Below are 22,667 nucleotides of genomic sequence, written 5' to 3'. Positions count from 1 at the left end.
GGACACTGAGGGCAATTTATCATGGCCAATCCACCTAACCTGCACATCTTTGGACTGTGGGAGGAAACCGGAGCACCCGGAGGAAACCCACGCACACACGGGGAGGATGTGCAGACTCCGCACAGACAGTGACCCAAGCCGGAATCGAACCTGGGACCCTGGAGCTGTGAAGCAATTGTGCTATCCACAATGCTACCGTGCTGCCCTTGATCCACGGATCCAGAGCGCCCAACACGTCAGGGGCAATTTAGCATGGCGAATCCACCTACCCTGCACATTTTCGTGTTGTGGGGGGCGAAACCCACGCAAATATGGGGAGAATGTATAAACTCCACACAGACAGTGACCCAGAGCCGGGATCGAACCTGGGACCTCGGCGCGGTGAGATAGCAGGGCTAACCCTCTGCGCGACCGTGCTGCCCTCAATGTGCCTTATTTATGACAGATCAAATGTAAAATTGTTCCGCTCTAAGGTAAAGATACTCATGGTAGCAAATTTTGTTTTCTCTTTCTGTCATTACATTTTTTTCATAAATGTCACTGCATCCATTTTTCAAATGGTAACATGCACTGATTTGAAGGTTCAGAGACTTGACCTAATAATTCAGTGGGATGGACAAACCTCAGCAATGCTGTTTGCGAATTTAGCTTCCGAAACATAATGGACAGTTAGTATTAGCAAAAGTGACCATGAAGCTGGCAGACTGTCACTAAAATCCAACAAGTCCATAAATATTCTTTAGGGAATACTTATCATACCTGTCTGGTCTGGTCTTTTTGTGACTCTAGTCCCATAACAGCATTGGTTAACTCCCCACTACCGTCTGAACTGGACATTCAGTTTTGTCAAGCTGCTAAGAATTTGGACCAAGTCCTTGGGGAAATTTGGAACAAGCAATAAATACCATCTCACCAGTGACACCTGTATCCCAATGTTGAATATTAAAAGCATGCGAAACTGCAATTCTATTAAATTTTTTCCTACTCTCAAATCAATAATGTTCACAGAAACCCAGACTAAGTATCATCCAGAATATCATTAAAAAATTATGCCTGCACACATAACCATTACAAATCCCAATTGCACACTTTTAGAATTGAAACTACCTATGTAAACATGTCATGCTGTAATTACACTCCCTTGCCAGTGGCAGCACTACAGCACCTCAGATCTCCCAGCTGCTCAGACTGCACTCCAGCCAACACTCATTCACCGCTTCTTAAATTACCCAGGTTTTATTATTTAAACATTAATACTGTAATAACATGATGAAAGTGTTCCAGAAAAATAAAGATAGAATTTATTACTTTAAAATGGGCACCAAGTTATGTCAGTGCATCCTAACCTAACCCCCCCTTGCAGCCAAACTCCACATAATTGGAATATTATACGTGATCTGCACACACCAAATGTAATGCCAAAGGAGATAGGCCAGTCACAGCCATTGTCAAGTTAAATATTTATCTTGTAAACTCCTGCTCCACAAGTAACCCCCACATAGTGGTTAGCATTGTGGCTTCACAGCACCAGGGTCCCAGGTTCGATTCCCGCTCAGGTCATTCTCTATGCGGAGCCTGCACTTCTCCCTGTGTCTGCGTTAATTTCCACCGGGTGCTCCGGTTTCCTCCCACAAGTCTCAAAAGATGTGCTGTTCGGTAAATTGGACATTCCGAATTCTCCCTCAGTGTACCTGAACAGGCGCCGGAATGTGGCGACTCGGGGTTTTTCACAGTAACTTCATTGCAGTGTTAATGTAAGCCTACTTGTAACAATAATAAAGATTATTACTATGAATATTACTTTTATAATGTACAAATATCAGAAATAAACACTATGGCTGGAATTCTCGGGTTGTTGGGATTTTCTGTTCCTGCTGGCAGTGCATGGGTTCCCGGCGGCGTAGGGTAGCTTCAATGGAAATCCTATTGACAAACGGCGGGAAGAAGAAGGAACTCGCCGTCAGCGAACAGTGCGCTGCTGAGAAACATATGGCTTGGGGACCGGAGAATCCAGCTCTCTATGTATATTTGAAATTAGCACCTGTGCTTCTTTGAAATACTGCCAGGATCTCCCCACGTAGGTCTGTCCAATCCCTCAGGCCTAGGCCTTGAGTTCAGAAGAAAGAAACAGTGAAAACTGCTAAATAATGTACTGGTCCAAATTGCCATTCCATTTTAAAGAATACAAGACCAGTTCAGATCAGTACTCTTATTTACCAGTTTTTACTGTTTCTCCCTATTCCTGGAGATTCCTCAGCCTCAGTGCCTGTCGATTCCTTGATTGAGGCCTTTGACACATGCTTGATCTTTAATCCTTTGTTTTCCTTTCCCTGCTGCTTCTGACTCCTAGTCACAGACTTGGTTGCCTCAAGGTCCTCTGCCCAACTACTGTCAGGCTACAGAATCCCCAGAAGTTACTGGCAGCAGCTGCTATTACCAGGAAACTCAAATCCTCGGCTGGAACATTTGTCAAATTAAATTAATTTGCCCAGAACATCCGTGGGGAGAAATTGAAAGCAGCATCCATCAGAGAAATGCTGCCCAACCTTTCCTTCCGCACGCTATTCCCTGCCACCGGGGTATATGAAAACAATTTGCACCAACATAATTCCCTCAAAGTAATTTACATTATAAGATGTTTCACAATGGAAAGAGATAGAGACATGGATTGGATTACAAGCTGGAGAGGCAATGATTCAGAGGATAGACTCAATCATCATCACAGCAACATTCCCGTAATGCCCAGCCCTGCCCTGGACTGAATAAGCCCTTCTGTGATACCTGGCCCTGCCCCTGACTCTCTGAGATTTGCCTTGAGCTCTCTCATGGCTCTGTCCCAGTGTACCCTCCAGTGTTGTGAGCAGCTTGCATTTTTGCTTCTGTTACTCTTCCCAGACCTGAACCTTTCCTAGGTTCTGATTTCATTGCTGCTATCGGAGAAATGGAGATTTTAAGCCATCAATTATGAAGCAGCGTTAAAAATAGAACCTTCTGATGCCCCAGGGCCAGAGCATCAGAAACAATGAACAAAGGCAGGCTTCATGACTAAGGTAGTCTGTGTACAAGACAACCACATTCTCGTCAGGAGGAGAGATGGTGCATCCAAAGCTAGAACTCCCTGGATAACAGTGGACTGAGAGGTTAAAGTCATACAAAGGAGGTCTATGAAAAGTTTCAAGTCAAAATACAGTAAAAACAAAGTTGAATTCAGGGAGTGCTGGGGAAATTGAGAAACAATGTGAAAAGAGCAAAGAGACAATATGTGAAAGAGGATGGAGGTCATGGCAGTGTAGAATGTGGCTATAATCTCTCGATTCACCTTGGATATGGAAAGGGTACAAGAGGACTGGAGGATTTGCAAATATTACACCTCTGTTCAAAAAGAAACAGAAGAAATTTGGAAACTACAGGCCAATCAGTCAATAGTTTATGGTGAAAAATCATTACAGACTATTGTCAGGGCATATAATTAATTCTTATTTTGTAAAGCAAGGATTAATGCAAGCATGGATTTGTTAAAGGCAAGTCATGTCTCACTAACCTGATTGAGTTTATTGATGAAGTAGCAAAGAGGGTCAATAAGGTGGTGCAGTAAGTGTATATATGGATTTTTGAAAGGCATTTGATAAAATGCCACACAACAGACTTATTTGAAAATAGAAGCACAAAGGATTAAAGGAATGGTGGAAATTCTTGAGCAGAATTGGCTAAGGAATTTGAGGGAGGGAGTAGGGTTAAAAGGATGTTTTTCTGACTGGACAGATGTATACTGCGGGATTCTCCGTCGGCGGGATCCTCTTATTCGCCAGCGGTGCACACATGCCTGCGGGTTTCCCAACGACGTGGGGTAGTCACAATAGCCGGCTGCGGGAACGGAGAATCCCGCTGCTGGCGGGGGCACGCCGTGTTGGAAAACGGGACTGGCGGGACGGAGAATCCCGCCCATGAAGTAGGATCCTCCAGGAATTAGGATCAAGACCGGCACTTTCTTCATCACTGATCTTGATTTGGGTATGGGGAGTGCTATTTTGATGTTTGCAGATAATACAAAACCTAGCAATATAGTAAATAGTGAGGAGGGGAGTAACAGATTTTAGGAGGACACATACTGGTAAAATGAACAGGAAATGGCAGGCGCAACTCAATGTCGGTAAGTGCAACAATTTGGGAGGACCAACATGGAGAGGCAGTATTCTGAAATGGTGCTGTCTTTAGAGGATGCACATTCACAAATCTTTAAAAGTGGCAAAATAAGTTGAACTGGTCGTCAAGAAAATGTAAGATATGCTACAAATGGATAAGCTCTATCTGTGGCTAATTCAGGAAGTTAAGAATGGTATTAAATTGAAAGAGAAAATGTACAATGCTGCAAAGATTAGGTGTAGGCGAGAAGATTGGGAACATTTTAGAAACCAGCAAAGGATGACTTAACAAAAAAGAGAGAGGGAGAAATTGGAGTGTGAGAGAAAACTAGCAAGATATACAAAAACAGGCAGTAAAAGTTTCTACAAGTATATACAAAAGGAAGAGAGTAGGTAAAGCAAGCCTTGATCCTTAGAGGGTAGATTGAAGAATTAATAATGGGAAACAAGAAACAAGAAAATGACAGAAACTTTGAACAAGTATTCTATATCTCTCCTTTGGGTAGAAGACATGGAAAGTACCCCAACAATCCTCAGGGAAGTGTCCTAGAAGGCAACTCACCACCATCTTCTGAAGGGTAACTAGGGATGGGAAATAAATGCTGGCCTAACCAGCGACACCCACATCCTGCAAAATGAATTTAAAAATAGAATAGTTGAAAATCAAGAGGCAAAAGGAAAAGATGAACTTAAACAAGGAAAACTAACGGGACTGTGCTGTATACTTGGTATTTGATACTGTTGGCCCATCTGACTGGGATATTTATAAAGCTACCTTCTCCCTGGGCACTTTGGGTACTCTACTCAGCATTAACCATGGCCATTCTGATCCTGCCAGACCAGTAGGTACTACTCTCAGTCCTGCACAGCCCTCAAATTTGACTGAAGCCTCAACTGGTTTTTGTCAACCCATAATTCTTTTCTGCCTTCCACTATCCACTTGTCTTTCAATGCCAGCTTTGATGTAAACAGCCCTTTGAGCGGGTCTCCAGTAGCAGCAGGTGTTCAGAGAACAGCAGCAACCAGTTAAGTGGGCTGCTCCAGTGCCCCGCTTGGCTATAACGTTACCACAAGCTGCCTCTCCTCACCCTGCCTGCAGTAGCATGTGCGAATGGAAATCCACAGCAAATTTATAATGAACACTGACCCTGGGAGATATATGGCAGGAACAGCCATGTGGATTGGAGGTGCTGTTACCTAACACTTTATCCACAAAATAATACTGCCTTTGTGGTGTTTGTTGTGAGGTAATAGTGTTATAAATAGTGCATTTTATTAATAAAAGAGCCGGGAATTTTCATTTGTCTTTGAAAACAATTCCAATCCTGATTGTCAGTGTTGTTGATTGTGATTCATGTTTATCTATACTTAGGTTCAGACACAGAAAACCATGTTAGCAAATACATTAAGTATTTGTGCACATTATTTGTAGATGTGTGCCCATCATTTGTATACCTTGCTGCCAGTTGAAACAAAAACTATGCAATAACTTCATTCATTCAATGGCCCAGCTATTAATCAGCTTGTGTGTATGCAACAGACTCTAACTTCAAATATATGCTCTTGGCTCCATGATGACAGAGACAATTTTCATTGCCTTTTATTTTTGATTTAAGTAATAATTCAAATATGGACAGCTTTCCTTTGCACGTGGACGTACTGTCTTAATCCTCCTACAAAAGCTACATTATTAAGGCTATTCGCACAACAACCTTACCTCCGAAAGCAGCTAGCACCCACAAGGACTGGGTTGCCAGGGTCAAAAGGTACCAGGGACAGTGGTGTTGGAGCTTCAACTGGGAAAGGTACGCAGTTGATTTTACAATATTGGCAGTGCCCAGCAAATCCGGGTGATTTGGGCACAGGTCCAGCAAAACCCCTCCACTGTTATTTGCTGCGTAGTCAGAAATTCTTAGCTTGAGAGTGACTATTCCTTTGCACAAGGAAATTGAGCAGACAGTGCACAGCATTTGACCAGGCATAGTGGTAATGTCACTGGATTAGTATTCCAGAAACCTAGGCATGGGTTCAAACCTCACCACAGTAGCTGGTGGAATTTAAATTCAAGTAATAAATCTGGAATATAAAGTTAGTCTCAGTAATGTTGACCATGAAATAATCAACAATTGTTGTGACAGCGCATCTTGTTCATGAGTGCCCTTTAGGGAAGGAAATCTGCCATCCTTACCCGGCCTGGCCGACATGTGACCCCAGAGCCACAGCAATGTGACTGGTTCTTAACTGCCACTTATTCCAAGGACAATTAAGGATGGGCAACACAAATGCTGGCCTGGCCAGCGATGCCCACAGCCCATTGAAGAATAAATAAAAAATAGACCAGCCTGCTTATCTGATTATGGGCTAGCATGGCGGTGGGGGGGGGGGGGGGGGGGGGGGGGGGGGGGGGGGGGGGGGGGGGGGGGAGGTGTCTATCCAGAATGCTGCAACCAACATGAGTGTAAGGAGATCTTGTTCCTGCTTTTCTTTCCCTGCTCCATCATTTTTTATCATTAACATGGCCACGTCCTCCTCTCTTAATATATAACGTTGAGGGGTAACCTAATCCAGGTGCACCCAATGTTCAAAAGCTTCCACAGGGTTAGTTAGAGAACAGCTATTTTTTTCTGGAGTGGTAATCTTGAACAAAGGTTGATTGTAGTCATAGAGCCAATCCAATCAGAAGCAAAATCACGAGGCACTTGTTCATACAAAAGGTGGCGGAACTCTGAACGTCCCTCCCCAAAAAGCAGATAGAGGCTGCAGAACTATTAAAGCTTCCAAACAGTGTAAATTACACCCCTCCCCACCTCCAGACCTGCCCCCCACCCCCACCCACCACACCTGCCCAACTCCCCCCACCCCACGCACCAAACCTACCCCCACCCACCAAACCTGTCCAACTCCCCCCACCTCCACGCACCAAACCTACCCCCACCCACCAAACCTGCCCCACTCCCCCCACCCCCACCCGCCAAACCTACGCCCACCCGCCAAACCTGCCCCACTCCCCCCACCCCCACCCGCACCCCGCCAAACCTGCCCAACTCCCCCCACCACCACGCACCAAACCTGCCCCCATCCACCAAACCTGCCCCAACTCCCCCACCTCCAGGCACCAAACCTGCCCCCACCCCACCAAACCTGCCCAACTCCCCCCACCTCCACGCACCAAACCTGCCCCCACACACCAAACCTGCCCAACTCCCCCACATCCACCCGCCAAACCTGCCCCACTCCCCACACCTCAACGCACCAAACCCTGCCCCAAATCATCAAACCTGCCCCACGCCCCCCACCTCCACGCACCAAACCTATCCCCCGCCAAAACTTGCCCCACTCCCCCCACCTCCACGCACCAAGCCTACCCCCACCCGCCAAACCTACCCAACTCCCCCCACCCCCACGCACCAAACCTACCCCCACCCACCAAACCTGTCCAACTCCCCCACCTCCACGCACCAAACCTGCCCCATTCCCCCTACATCCACACACCAAACCTATCCCCCCGCCAAACCTGCCCCACTCCCCACACCTCAACGCACCAAACCTACGCCCACCCGCCAAACCTGCCCCACTCCCCCCACCCCCACCCGCAACCGCCAAACCTGCCCAACTCCCCCCACCTCCACGCACCAAACCTGCCCCCACCCACCAAACCTGCCCAACTCCCCCCACCTCCACCCGCCAAACCTGCCCCACTCCCCACACCTCAACGCACCAAACCTACGCCCACCCGCCAAACCTGCCCCACTCCCCCCACCCCCACCCGCACCCGCCAAACCTGCCCAACTCCCCCCACCTCCACGCAACCAAACCTGCCCCCACCCACCAAACCTGCCCAACTCCCCCCACCTCCACCCGCCAAACCTGCCCCACTCACCACACCGTAACGCACCAAACCTGCCCCAAATCATCAAACCTGCCCCACTCCCCCCACCTCCACGCACCAAACCTATCCCCCCGCCAAAACTGCCCCACTCCCCCCACCTCCACGCACCAAGCCTACCCCCACCCGCCAAACCTACCCAACTCCCCCCACCCCCACCCACCAAACCTGCCCAACACCACCCACCCCCACCCACCAAACCTGCCCAACTCCCCCCACCTCCACGCACCAAACCTATCCCCCCGCCAAACCTGCCCCACTCCCCACACCTCCACGCACCAAACCTGCCCCAACCCATCAAACCTGCCCCACTCCCCCCACCTCCACGCACCTAACCTGCCCCCACCCACCAAACCTGCCCCACTCCCCCCAGCACCAGCAACAAACCTACCCCACCCACCAAACCTGCCCCACTCCCCCCAGCACCAAGCACCAAACCTACCCCACCCATCAAACCTGCCCCACTCCCCCCACCTCCTCGCACCAAACCTGCCCCCACTCATCAAACCTGCCCCACTCCCCCCAGCACCAAGCACCAAACCTACCCCATCCACCAAACCTGACCCACTCCCCCCACCTCCACGCACCAAACCTGCCCCCACCCACCAAACCTGTCCCTCTCCCCCACGCCCAACCGCCAAACCTACCCCACCCACCAAACCTGTCCCACTCCCCCACCCCCACCCGCCAAACCTACCCCCACCCACCAATCCTGTCCCACTCCCCCACGCCCACCCGCTAAACCTACCCCACCCACCAAACCTGTCCCACTCCCCCACGCCCAACCGCCAAACCTACCCCCACCCACCAAACCTGTCCCACTCCCCCATGCCCACCTGCCAAACCTACCCCCACCCACCAAACCTGTCCCACTCCCCGTACCTCCACGCACCAAACCTTCCCCCATCCACCAAACCTGTCCCACTCCCCCAGCACCAAAAGCCAAACCTGCCCCACCCACCAAACCTGTCCCACTCCCCCAGCACCAAACACCAAACCTGCCCCACCCATCAAACCTGCCCAACACCCCCCAACGTCCACGCACCAAACCTACCCCCACCTGCCAAACCTGTCCCACTCCCCCAGCACCAAACACCAAACCTGCCCCACCCATCAAACCTGCCCCACTCCCCCCACCTCCACGCACCAAACCTACCCCCACCCACCAAACCAGTCCCACTCCCCCACACCCACCCGCCAAACCTACCCCCACCCACCAAATCTGTCCCACTCTCCCACCTCCACGCACCAAACCTGTCCCCACTCACCAAAGCTGTCCCACTCCCCCCACCTCCATGCACCAAACCTGCCCAACTTTCCCCACCCCGACCCACCAAACCTACCCCCACCCTCAATCTTGCTCCACTCTTCCTACTCCACCTGCAAAACCTTCCCCATTCTCCCCACCCCCACCTGCCAAACCTACCCGTCTACTCGTCTACTGAGGTAGTATAGGCTGAGGTTAGAAACAGGAAAGGAGAGGTCACCCTGTTAGGGGTTTTGTATAGGCCTCCGAAAAGTTCCAGAGATGTAGAGGAAAGGATTGCAAAGATGATTCTGGATAGGAGTGAAAGTAACAGGATAGTTGTTATGGGGGACTTTAACTTTCCAAATATTGACTGGAAGCGCTATAGTTCGAGTACTTTAGATGGGTCAGTTTTTGTCCAATGTGTGCAGGAGGGTTTCCTGACACAGTATATAGATAGGCCATCAAGAGGCGAGGCCACATTGGATTTGGTACTGGGTAATGAACCAGGCCAGGTGTTAGATTTGGAGGGAGGTGAGCACTTTGGTGATAGTGACCACAATTCGGTTATGTTTACTTAAGCGTGGAAAGGGATAGGTATATACCGTAGGGCAAGAGTTATAGCTGGGGGAAATGCAATTTTGATGCGATTACGCAAGACTTAGGATGCATAGGATGGGGAAGGAAACTGCAGGGGATGGGCACAATTGAAATGTGGAACTTGTTTAAGGAAAAACTACTGCGTGTCCTTGATAAGTATGTACCTGTCAGGCAGGGAGGAAGTGGTCGAGCAAGGGAACCGTGGTTTTCTAAAGTAGTTGAATCACTTGTCAAGAGGAAGAAGGAGGCTTACGTAAAGATGAGACGTGAAGGTTCAGTTAGGGCACTTGAGAGTTCCAAGTTAGCCAGGAAGGACCTAAAGAGAGAGCTAAGAAGAACCAGGAGGGGACATGAGAAGTCTTTGGCAGGTAGGATCAAGGATAACCCTAAAGCTTTCTACAGGTATGTCAGGAATAAAAGAATGACTAGGGTAAGAGTAGGGCCAGTCAAGGGCAGTAGTGGGAAGTTGTGCATGGAGTCCGAGGAGATAGGAGAGGCGCTAAATGAATATTTGTCGTCAGTATTCACACAGGAAAAAGACAATGTTGCCGAGGAGAATACTAGATACAGACTACTAGACTACATGGGATTGAGGTTCATAAGGAGGAGGTGGTAGCAATTCTGGAAAGAGTGAAAATAGATAAATCCCCTGGGCCGGATGGGATTTATCCTAGGATTCTCTGGGAAGCTAGGGAGGAGATTGCAGAGCCTTTGGCTTTGATCTTTATGTCGTCATTGTCTACAGGAATAGTGCCAGAAGACTGGAGGATAACAAATGTTGTCCCCTTGTTCAAGAAGGGGAGTAGAAACAATCCCGGTAACTATAGACCAGTGAGCCTTACTTCTGTTGTGGGCAAAATCTTGGAAAGGATTATAAGAGATGGGATTTATAATCATCTAGAAAGGAATAATTTGATTAGGGATAGTCAACACGGTTTTGTGAAGGGTAGGTCATGTCTCACAAACCTTATTGAGTTCTTTGAGAAAGTGACCAAACAAGTGGACGAGGGTAAAGCAGTTGATGTGGTGTATATGGATTTCAGTAAAGCGTTTGATAAGGTTCCCCACGGTAGGCTATTGCAGAAAATACGGAGGCATGGGATTGAGGGTGATTTAGCGGTTTGGATCAGAAATTGGCTAGCTGTAAGAAGACAGAGGGTGGTGGTTGATGGGAAATGTTCAGCCTGGAGTTCTGTTACTAGTGGTGTACCACAAGGATCTGTTTTGGGGCCACTGCTGTTTGTTATTTTTATAAATGACCTGGAGGAGGGCGTAGAAGAATGGGTGAGTAAATTTGCAGATGACACTAAAGTTGGTGGAGTTGTGGACAGTGCGGAAGGATGTTGCAGGTTACAGAGGGACATAGATAAGCTGCAGAGCTGGGATGAGAAGTAGCAAATGGAGTTTAATGCAGAAAAGTGTGAGGTAATTCATTTTAGAAGGAGTAACAGGAATATTGGGCGAATGGTAAGATTCTTGGTAGTGTGGATGAGCAGAGAGATCTCGGTGTCCATGTACATAGATTCCTGAAAGTTGCCACCCAGGTTGATAGGGTTGTTAAGAAGGCATATGGTGTGTTAGCTTTTATTGGTAGAGGGTTTCCAAGCCATGAGGTCATGGTGCAGCTGTACAAAACTCTGATGCGGCCGCAGTTGGAGTATTGCGTGCAGTTCTGGTCACCGCATTATAGGAAGGATGTGGATGCATTGGAAAGGATGCAGAGGAGATTTACCAGAATGTTGCCTGGTATGGAGGGAAGATCTTATGAGGAAAGGCTGAGGGACTTCAGGCTGTTTTCGTTAGAGTGAAGAAGGTTAAGAGGTGACTTAATTGAAGCAAACCAGCTGATCAGAGGATTGGATAGGGTGGATAGTGAGAGCCTTTTTCCTCAGATGTTGATGGCTAGCACGAGAGGACATAGCTTTAAATTGAGCGGAGATAGATATAGGACAGATGTCAGAAGTAGGTTCTTTACTCAGAGAGTAGTAGGGGCGTGGAATGCCCTGCCTGCAACAGTAGAGGACTCACCAACATTAAGGGCATTTAAATGGTCATTTGATTAACATATGGATGATAATGGAATACTGTAGATGGGCTTTAGATTGGTTTCGCAGGTCGGCGTAACATCGAGGGCTGAAGGGCCTGCACTGCGCTGTAATGTTCTATTGTTCTATTGTACCCCTCCCTCCCCACCCGAACCCATAAACCTGCCCCCACCCCTCTCCATCAAACCTGCGCTAACCCTCTAAACCTGCCCCACTCTCCCCAAACACACTCACCAAACCTGCCCCCACCCCAGCCACCAAACCTGCCCCACTCTCCCCACCCTCCAAACCTGCCCCACTCTCCCCACCCTCCAAACCTGCCCCACTCTCCCCACCCACCAAACCTGCCCCACTCTCCTCCCCCCCACCAAACCTGCCCCACTCTCCCCACCCTCCAAACCTGCCCCACTCTCCCCACCCTCCAAACCTGCCCCACTCTCCCCCCCCCACCAAACCTGCCCCACTCTCCCCACCCACCAAACCTGCCCCACTCTCCCCACCCTCCAAACCTGCCCCACTCTCCCCACCTTCCACAGCTGCCCCACGCTCCCCACCCTTCAAACCTGCCCCACTCTCCCCACTGCCCCATTCTCCCCCCCCACCAAACCTGCCCCACTCTCCCCACCCTCCAAACCTGCCCCACTCTCCCCATCCTCCAAACATGCCCCATTCTCCCCCCCACCAAACCTGCCCACTCTCCCCACCCTCCAAACCTGCCCCACTCTCCCCACCCTCCAAACCTGCCCCATTCTCCCCACCCTCCAAATCTGCCCCACTCTCCCCACCCTCCACACCTGCCCCACTCTCCCCACCCTCCACACCTGCCCCACTCTCCCCACCCACCAAACCTGCCCCACTCTCCCCACCCTCCAAACCTGCCCCACTCTCCCCACCCTCCAAACCTGCCCACTCTCCCCACCCTCCAAACCTGCTCCACTCTCCCCACCCTCCAAACCTGCCCCACTCTCCGCACCCTCCAAACCTGCCCCACTCTCCCCACCCTCCAAACCTGCCCCACTCTCCCCACCCTCCACACCTGCCCCACCCTCCCCACCCTCCCAACCTGCCCCACTCTCCCCAACCTCCAAACCTGCCCCACTCTCCCTACCCTCCACACCTGCCCCACTCTCCCCACCCACCAAACCTGCCCCACTCTCCCCACCCATCAAACCTGCCCCACTCTCCCCACCCACCAAACCTGCCCCACTCTCCCCACCCTCCACACCTGCCCCACCCTCCCCACCCTCCACACCTGCCCCACCCTCCCCATCCTCCAAACCTGCCCCACTCTCCCCAACCTCCACACCTGCCCCACTCTCCCCAACCTCCACACCTGCCCCACCCTCCAAACCTGCCCCACTCTCCCCACCCACCAAACCTGCCCCACTCTCCCCACCCTCCAAACCTCCTCCACTCTCCCCGCCCCCCACACCTGCCCCACTCTCCCCACCCTCCAAACCTGCCCCACTCTCCCCACCCACCAAACCTGCCCACTCTCCCCACCCTCCAAACCTCCTCCACTCTCCCCACCCTCCAAACCTGCCCCATTCTCCCCACCCTCCAAACGTGCCCCCCACCTCCACCTTCCAAACCTGCTCCCACCGCTTAGCCCCTCGCAGCACCCCACTCCCCAATTTCAAAAGATGAATCAGAACAGTCAGCTTGATTCCCACTGTTGAAACTGTTCCTTGTCCTTCTGGTGATTTGATCCTGCTGATGAGGAGATGTAATTCATTCCCAGGCAATAACCCAGTCACATCTGGTGGGCATAGAATAATCCAAGTGGGAAATCGATAAGGATTTTGTTCAAGGTCAGCTTTGTGGAATAATTAGATTCATCTGTAATAAATCTAACTTTGGATCTATTTCAGCCCGAGAGTTTGGAAATAGAAAAAGTGTGCATTCAGGCATTTGCATTCAGTTATGTGCAGCAACTGAGGAAGCTGAGCGTATTTGCCTCAGAGCACAGAAGGTTAAGAACAAAGAAAATTACAGCACAGGAACAGGCCCTTCGGTCCTCCCAGCCTGCGCCGATCCAGATCCTTTATCTAAACTTGTTGCCTATTTTCCAAGGATCTACTTCCCTCTGTTCCCCACCCGCTCATATATCTGTCTAGATGCATCTTAAATGATGCTTTCGTCCCCGCCTCTACCACCTGTGGTGATCCACTGTAATATGTGTAATAGGAGATGTAAGGTAGGACCTGCACTACAGGTTCGCCGGTAGCTCCTGCCGGCTGGCTCCGCCCAGGGAGAACTGTATAAATATGCATGATCTCCAGTGCCCTGCCATTTCGCCAGCTGCAGCAGGAGGTCACGCATCTGACTGTAATAAAGCCACAGTTGTACCCAACTTTAGTCTTTGTGCAATTGATCGGGCATCACCACCTCCGCTGGCAAAGCGTTCCAGACACCCACCACCCTCTGCGTAAAAAACCTTCCACGCACATCTCCCTTAAACTTTCCCCCTCTCACCTTGAAATCGTGGCCCCTTGTTACTGACACCCCCACTCTTGGAAAAAGCTTGTTGCTATCCACCCTGTCCATACCTCTCATAATTTTGTAGACCTCAATCAGGTCCCCCTCAACCTCCGTCTTTCCAACAAAAGCAATCCTAATCTACTCAACCTTTCTTCATGGCACGCACCCTCCATACCAGGCAACATCCTGGTGAACCTCCTCTGCACCCTCTCTAAAGCATCCACATCTTTCTGGTCATGTGGCGACCAAAACTGCATGCAGTATTCCAAATGTGGCCTAACCAAAGTCCTATACAACTGTAACATGACCTGCCGACTCTTGTACTCAATACCCCGTCCGATGAAGGCAAGCATGCTGTATGCCTTCTTGACAACTCTATCGACCTGCGTTGCCACCTTCAGGGTACAATGGACCTGAACTCCCAGATTTCTCTGTACATCAATTTTCCCCAGGATTCTTCCATTGACTGTATATGAATTGGATTGGATCTTGAATTGGATCTTCCAAAATGCATCACCTCGCATTTGCCTGGATTGAATTCCATCTGCCATTTCACTGCCCAACTCTCCAAGCTATCTGTATTTTGCTGTATTCTCTGACAGTCCCCTCGCTATCTGCAACTCCACCAATCTTAGTATCATCTGCAAACTTGCTAATCAGACCACCTATACCTTCATCCAGATCATTTCTGTATATCACAAACAACAGTGATCCGAGCACGGATCCCTGTGGAACACCACGAGTCACCCTTCTCCATTGTGAGACACTCCCTTCCACCACTACTCTCTGTCTCCTGTTGCCCAGCCAGTTCTTTATCCATCTAGCTAGTACACCCTGAAACCCATGCGACTTCACTTTTTCCATCAACCTGCCATGGGAAACTTTATCAAACGCCTTACTGAAGTCCATGTATAAGACATCTACAGCGCTTCACTCATCAATTAACTTTGTCACTTCCTCAAACAATTCTATTAGGTTTGCAAGACATGAACTTCCCTGCACAAAACCATGCTGCCTATCACTGATAAGTCTATTTTCTTCCAAATGTGAATAGATCCTATCCCTCAGTATCTTCTCCAACAGTTTGCCTACCACTGACGTCAAGCTCATAGGTCTATAATTATTTGGATTATCCCTGCTACCCTTCTTAAACAAACAGACAACATTAGCAATTCTCCAGTCCTCCGGGACCTCACCCGTGCTCAAGGATGCTGCAAAGATATCTGTTAAGGCCCCAGCTATTTCGTCCCTCGCTTCCCTCATTAACCTGGGATAGATCCCATCCGGACCTGGGGACTTGTCCACCTTAATGCCTTTTAGAATACTCATTAAGAATCTCACCCATTTCCTCTGATTCCACGCATAAATTCCCTCTTTTGTCTTTGAATGGGCCAATCCTTTCTCTAGTTACCCTCTTGCTCATTATATACGAAGAAAAGGCTTTGGGATTACGGGAAGATTAAATAGAGGTGTTCAAAATTATATGGGGTTCTGATAGAGTAAATGAGAATAAACTATTTCCACTCAAAGAACAACCCGAAACCACAGGATTGGGAAAGAGCAGAGTGAGGCTAATTGGTATTCTGTGTAAGTCGTGGATGTCTGTGAATGTACGTATACGTGTGCATGATTGGGTGTGTATGTGTCCATGGACATGTATGTGCACTTGTGTGTGTATGTGTAGACATATATGTGTGCATGCATGCGTGTACATGTGTGTGCATATATGTGCATGTGTTGTTTGTGTGTGTGTGAATGTGCATGTACACGTGCATGTTTGTGTGTGTGTGAATTAGGGGAGGCAGTGGCGTGGTACTATTTTCCCTGGACTAGTAATTCAGAGACCCAGGGTAATGCTCCAAGGACCAGGGTTCAAATCCCATCACAGCAGATGGTGAAATTTGAATAAAATATTTTATAAAATCTGGAATTAAAAGTCTAATGATGACTATGAAACCATTGTCGATTGTCGTAAAAATCGATCTGGACCACTCATGTCCTTTAGGCAATCTGCCATCCTTACCTGGTCTGGCTTGCATGTGACTCTAACCCCACAGCAATATGGTTGACTCTTAAATGCCCTCTGAAATGGCCGAAAAGCTACACAGTTCAAGGGCAATTAGGGATCGGCAATGTTGGCCCATGAATGAATACAAAAAAGAATGTGTGAGTCTGAATAAGATCATGGGGGTGTCAATGAGTGAATGTGTCAATGCGAGTGTGTATGTGAATATGTGTTGTTGCAACACCCGGTCATTCCAGCCCCACATGCCCTGGAGTCATAACACAAGTGAATTACCCAATCATTCTTAGGAAAATACATGAGACCTTCAGCCCGTCACTGCCCAATTATTACAGTCACCAGGTTTGTAAGTTTAAACACAATCACTGTTGATTTGCAACTGGAACAAATATGAAATATTCAATTAACCAGTTGGTTAAATGCGGAGAAACCAGGGCAAAATTAAAACAGGGCAAAAGAGAAAAATATTGGGAGCAAGACAAACAATGTGAAAAAGACAAACTTAAAGGCTCTGTGCCTTAATGCACGGAGTATTTGCAACAAAGTGGATGAATTAATCGTGCAGATAGATATAAATGGGTACGATGTAATTGGGATTACAGAGACATGGTTGCAGGGTGAACAGGGATGGGAATTGAATGTCCCAGGGTATTCAGTATTTAGGAAGGACAGGCATAAAAGAAAAGGTGGTTGCATGGCACTGCTGATTAAAGAGGAAATTGACACAATAGTGAGGAAGGATATTAGCTCTGTGGAGTCTGTAAGGGTAGAGTTGAGAAATACCAAGGGGAAAAAAACATTAGTGGGTGTCATGTATAAACCCCCAAACTGCAGTGGTAATGTTGGGAATTAAACATGAAATTAGTGATGCATGTAATGAGGGAATATCGGTGATCATGGGTAATTTTAATCTGCACATAGACTGGCCAAATCAAATTAGCCACAATGTCAAAGAGCAAAGAACAAAGAAAAATTACAGCACAGGAACAGGCCCTTCGGCCCTTCAAGCCTGCGCCGATCCAGATCCTCTATCTAAAACTGTCGCCTATTTTCTAAGGATCAGTATCCCTCTGCTCCCTGCCCATTCATGTATCTGGCTAGATACATCTTAAATGACGCTATCACGCCCGCCTCTACCACCTCCGCCGGCAATGCGTTCCAGGCACCCACCACCCTCTGCGTAAAGAACTTTCCACGCATATCTCCCTTAAACTTTTCCCCTCTCACCTTGAACTCGTGACCCCGAGTAATTGAGTCCCCCACTCTGGGAAAAAGCTTCTTGCTATCCATCCTGCCTATACCTCTCACGATTTTGTAGACCTCAATGTGCCCCATAATCTCCGTCTTTCTAATGAAAATAATCCTAATCCACTCAACCTCTCTTCATAGCTAGCGCCCTCCATACCAGGCAACATCCTGGTGAACCTCCTCTGCAACTTCTCCAAAGCATCCACATCCTTTTGTAATGTGGCGACCAGAACTGTACGCAGTATTCCAAATGTGGCCGAACCAAAGTCTTACACAACTGTCATGACCTGCCAACTCTTGTACTCAATACCCCTTCCGATGAAGGAAAGCATGCCATATGCCTTCTTGACCACTCTATCGACCTGCGCAGCCACCTTCAGGGTACAATGGACCTGAACACCCAGATCACTCTGGACATCAATTTTCCCCAGGGCTTTTTCATTTACCGTATAGTTCACTCTTGAATTGGATCTTCCAAAATGCATCACCTCGCATTTGCCCGGATTGAACTCCATCTGCCATTTCTCCGCCCAACTCTCCAATCTATCTATGTTCTGCTGTATTTTCTGACAGTCCACTTCACTATCTGCTACTCCATCAGTCTTAGTGTCATCTGCAAACTTGCTAATCAGACCACCTATACCTTCCTCCAGATCATTTATGTTTTTCACAAACAACAGTGGTCCCAGCACGGATCCATGTGGAACACAACTGGTCACAGTTCTCCATTTTGAGAAACTCCCTTCCACTACTACTCTCTGTCTCCTGTTGACCAGCCAGTTCTTTATCCATCTAGCTAGTACACCCTCAACCCCATGAGACTTCACTTTCTCCATCAGCCTACCATGGGGAACCTTATCAAATGCCTTACTGAAGTCCAGGTATATGACATCGACAGCCCTTCCCTCATCAATCAACTTTGTCACTTCCTCAAAGAATTCTATTAAGTTGGTAAGACATGACCTTCCCTGCACAAAACCATGTTGCCTGTCATTAATAAGCCCATTTTCTTCCAAATGGGAATAGATCCTATTCCTCAGTATCTTCTCCAGCAGCTTCCCTACCACTGACGTCAGGCTCAGCGGTCTATAATTACCTGGATTATCCCTGCTACCGTTCTTAAACAAGGGGACAACATTAGCAATTTTCCAGTCCTCCGGTACCTCACCCATGTTCAAGGATGCTGCAAAGATATCTGTTAAGGCCCCAGCTATTTCCTCTCTCACTTCCCTCAGTAACCTGGGATAGATCTCATCCGGACCTGGGGACTTGTCCACCTAAATGCCTTTTAGAATACCCAACACATTCTCCCTCCTTATGCCGACTTGACCTTGAGTAATCAAACATCTATCCCTAAACTCAACATCCATCATGTCCCTCTCCTCGGTGAACACTGATGCAAAGTACTCGTTAAGAGTCTCACCCATTTTCTCTGACTCCACGCATAACGCATAAATGTCGTAGAAGAGGAATTCCTGGAGTGTACACGGGATGGTTTTCTTGATTAATGTATGGAGGAACCAACTAGAGAGCAGGCCATCTTAGAGTGGGTAGTATGGAATGAGAAGGGAATCATTGCCAATCTGGCTTTGCGAGACCCCTTTGAGATGAGCGACCATAACATGATAGAATGTTTTATCAAGGTGGAGAGTGAAGTAGTTGATTCAGAGATTAGGGTGCTGAATCTTAATAAAGGAAACTATGAAGATATGAGGTGAGAGTTGGCATTGATAGATTGGGGAGTGTTACTTAAAGGGATGCCAGGGAATAGGTAATGGCAAGCATTCAAGGAACGCATGGGGGAACTGCAGCAACTATTCATTCCTGTCTGGCACAAAAGCAAAATTGGTAAGAGGGACAAACAATGGCTTACAAAGGAAATTAAAGATAGTATCCGATCCAAGGAAGAAGCATACAGATTGGCCAAGAAAAATGATAGGTCTGAGGATTGAGAGCAGTTTATAATTTAGCAAAGAAGAGCAAAGGGATTGATTAAGAAGGGGAAAATACAGTACAAAAATAAGCTTGCACCGAACATAAAGACTGACACTAAGAATTTCTGTAGATATGTGAAGAGAAAGAGATTGGTAAAGACAAATGTAGGCCCCCTCCAGACAGAAACGGGGGAATGCATAATAAGGTACAAAGAAATGGCTGAGCAATTAAATACATACTTTGGTTCTGTCTTCACAAATGAGGACACAAATCAGATCCCAGAAATGTTGGAGAATGAAAAGTTGATTGAGAGGGAAAAACTGAGGGAGATCAATATTAGTCGAGAAATGGTGCTGGGAAAACTGATAGGATTGAAGGCGGATAAATCCCCAGGGCCTGATAATCTGCACCCCAGAGTGCTTAGGGAGGTAACTCTGGAAATAGTGGATGCATTGATGGTCATCTTCCAGGATTTTATAGACTCTGGAACAGTCCTGGCTGATTGGAGACTAGCTAATGTCACTCCAATATTCAAAAAGGGAGGCAGAGAGACAACAGGGAATTATAGACCACTAAGCCTAACATCGATAGTGGGGAAAATTCTTGTTTCCATTATCAAGGTCTTTGTAGCGTAACATTTAGAAAGTAGTGGCAGGATCAGTCAGAGTCAGCATGGATTTATGAAGGGGAAATCATGCTTGACAAATCTGTTGGAATTTTTTGAAGATGTAACCAGTACAATTGACAAGGTGGAGCCAGTCGATGTGGTATATTTGGACTTTCAGGAGGCGTTTGACAAAGTCCCACATAAGAGATTATTGTGCAAGGTTAAAACGCATGGGATTCGGGGAAGTGTATTGAGGTGGATAGAAAACTGGTTGGCAGAGAGGAAACAAAGAGTCGGGATTAATGGTCCCTTTCAAATTGGCAGGCAGTAACCAGTGGGGTGCCACAGGGATCGGTGCTAGGACCCCAGCTATTCACAATATATATTAATGAATTGGATGAGGGAACAAAATGTAACATCTCAAAGTTTGCAGATGATACCAAGTTGGGTGGGATGGTGAACTGTGACGAGGGTGCAGAGATCCTACAGCATTATCTGGACAGGTTGGGCGAGTGGACAAATCAATGGCAGGTGCAGTATAATTTGGATAAGTGTAAGGTTATTCACTTTGGAAGCAAAAACAGAAAGGCAGATTACTACCTGAACATTTGTAAATTGGGAGAGGGGAGTGTGCAGCGGGACCTGGGTGTCCTTGAACTCCAGCCGCTGAAGGCAAGCATGCAGGTACAGCAGGCGGTAAAGAAGACTAATGGTATGTTGGCCTTCATTGGGAGAGATTTCGAATACAGGAGCAGGGATGTGTTGTTGCAATTATACAGGATCTTGGTGAGGCCACAACTAGAATATTGGGTGCAGTTTTGGTCTCCTTTCCTGAGGAAGAATGTTCTTGATCTCGAGGGAGTGCAGCGAAGGTTTACCAGACTGATTCCAGGGTTGGCGGGACTGTCATATGAGGAGAGATTGACTAGGTTTGGATTGTTCACTCCCCGTGTCCACGTGGATTTCACCCCCACAGCCCAAAGATGTGCAAGCTAGGTGGATTGGCACGCTAAATTGTCCCTTAATTGGAAAAAAAAAAATTGGGTACTCTGAATTTTTTTTAAAAAGAAAAAAAAAGATTGCTCTCGCTGGAGTTCAGAAGAATGAGGGGGAATCTCAAAGAGGCTTATAAAGTTCTAACAGGACTAGACAGGGTAGATGCAGGGAAGACCTTCACATATGCAGGCAGATGAAAAGCGGGCAGAAGTTCATCAAGTAGCATTGCCGGTGGTGTATAGAAAGGAGGTGTTGCGAGTTGCACATGAGGTACCAGTGGGAGGTCATTTGGGAATACGGAAAACTCAAGCTAAAACCCAGAAACATTTTTATTGGCCTGGACTACATAAAGATGTAATTAAATTTTGATAGGGAAACCTCAAGCAGTGATAAAACCAGCACCCTTAATACCCATTCCAGCATTTGAGGAACCTTTTACAAGGGTCCTAATTGATTGCGTAGGACCGCTTCCTAAAATGAAAAGTAGGAATCAATATCTTTTGACTATAATGGATGTGTCTACTAGGTTTCCAGAGGCCATTCCAGTACGTAATATTACAGTGAAAAAGATTGTGGAGGAGCTACTTCAATTCTTTAATCGATATGGACTACCCACAGAAATGCAATCGGATCAAGGATCAAATTTTATCTCAAGGTTATTCAAAGAAGTTATGGATAGCTTAGTAATAAAACAATTTAAATCAACTGTGTACCGTCCAGAATCGCAGGGAGCATTAGAAAGGTGCATCAGACATTAAAGACAATATTGAGGACTTATTGTCAAGATTATCCAGAGGATTAGGATAAAGGAATTCCATTCGTACTGTTTGCAATTAGGGATGCACCTAATGAATCAACCAAATTTAGACATTTTGAACTAATTTCTGGTCATGAGGTAAGAGGAACACTTAAATTGATTACGGAAAAATTGGTGAGTGAGAAATCGGAAATTTCATTCTTGGATTATGTGTCAAATTTTAGGGAACAAGTAAATAGAGCATGTGAATTGGCTAGACAACATTTAAAGGTTGCACAATATGTGATGAAATGGGTAGCCGACAAGAAATCCAAAGTTCGTAGTTTTTGCCAGTGGAGATAATGTTTTAGTGTTGTTACCAGTGGTAGGTGAACCTTTAAAAGCTAGGTTTTGTGGACCTTATCAGATTGCAAGGAAATTAAGTGAGGTGAATTATGTGGTTAGAACGCCAGATAGAAGGAGAACTCACCAGGTCATGTCATGTGAATATGCTTAAAAGGTACTTTGAAAGGAAAGGAGAGAAAAAGAAGGAGGTTTTAATGATTCTAACGAAAAGTGACGAACCAAATCCAGATGACTGTGAACTTGACATGCCTCAAATTAAATTGGAAAATGAGGATGTTCTTAAAAATTGGGATAAATTGTTGAGTTACCTTCCAGAGGAAAAACGAACTGACCTGAAAGAGTTATTGATATCACGT

General features: G+C 47.4%; 1 protein-coding gene across 3 annotated transcripts in view; it reads left to right on the top strand.

Annotated features, from left to right (window-relative positions):
- Positions 1-22,667, top strand: part of LOC140392978 (leucine-rich repeat transmembrane neuronal protein 4-like) — a 735,994-nt gene that overhangs the window by 277,081 nt on the left and 436,246 nt on the right. Inside the window, exon 4 of one of the 3 annotated variants that reach the window (XM_072478804.1) lies at positions 13,791-14,240. The exons of the other annotated variants lie outside the window; for them this stretch is intronic. Coding sequence (XP_072334905.1) covers positions 13,791-13,809 — 19 coding nt within the window. The 3' untranslated portion in view covers positions 13,810-14,240. Of the gene's footprint in view, positions 1-13,790; positions 14,241-22,667 lie in introns of those variants that run through there. 3 annotated transcript variants of the gene reach the window in all.

The sequence above is a fragment of the Scyliorhinus torazame genome, chromosome 16 (assembly GCF_047496885.1).
Source record: "Scyliorhinus torazame isolate Kashiwa2021f chromosome 16, sScyTor2.1, whole genome shotgun sequence".
Taxonomy (NCBI): Eukaryota; Metazoa; Chordata; class Chondrichthyes; order Carcharhiniformes; family Scyliorhinidae; genus Scyliorhinus; species Scyliorhinus torazame.
The sequence above is the reverse complement of the archived record's forward strand: the minus strand, read 5'-3'. Positions and strand labels throughout refer to the sequence as shown.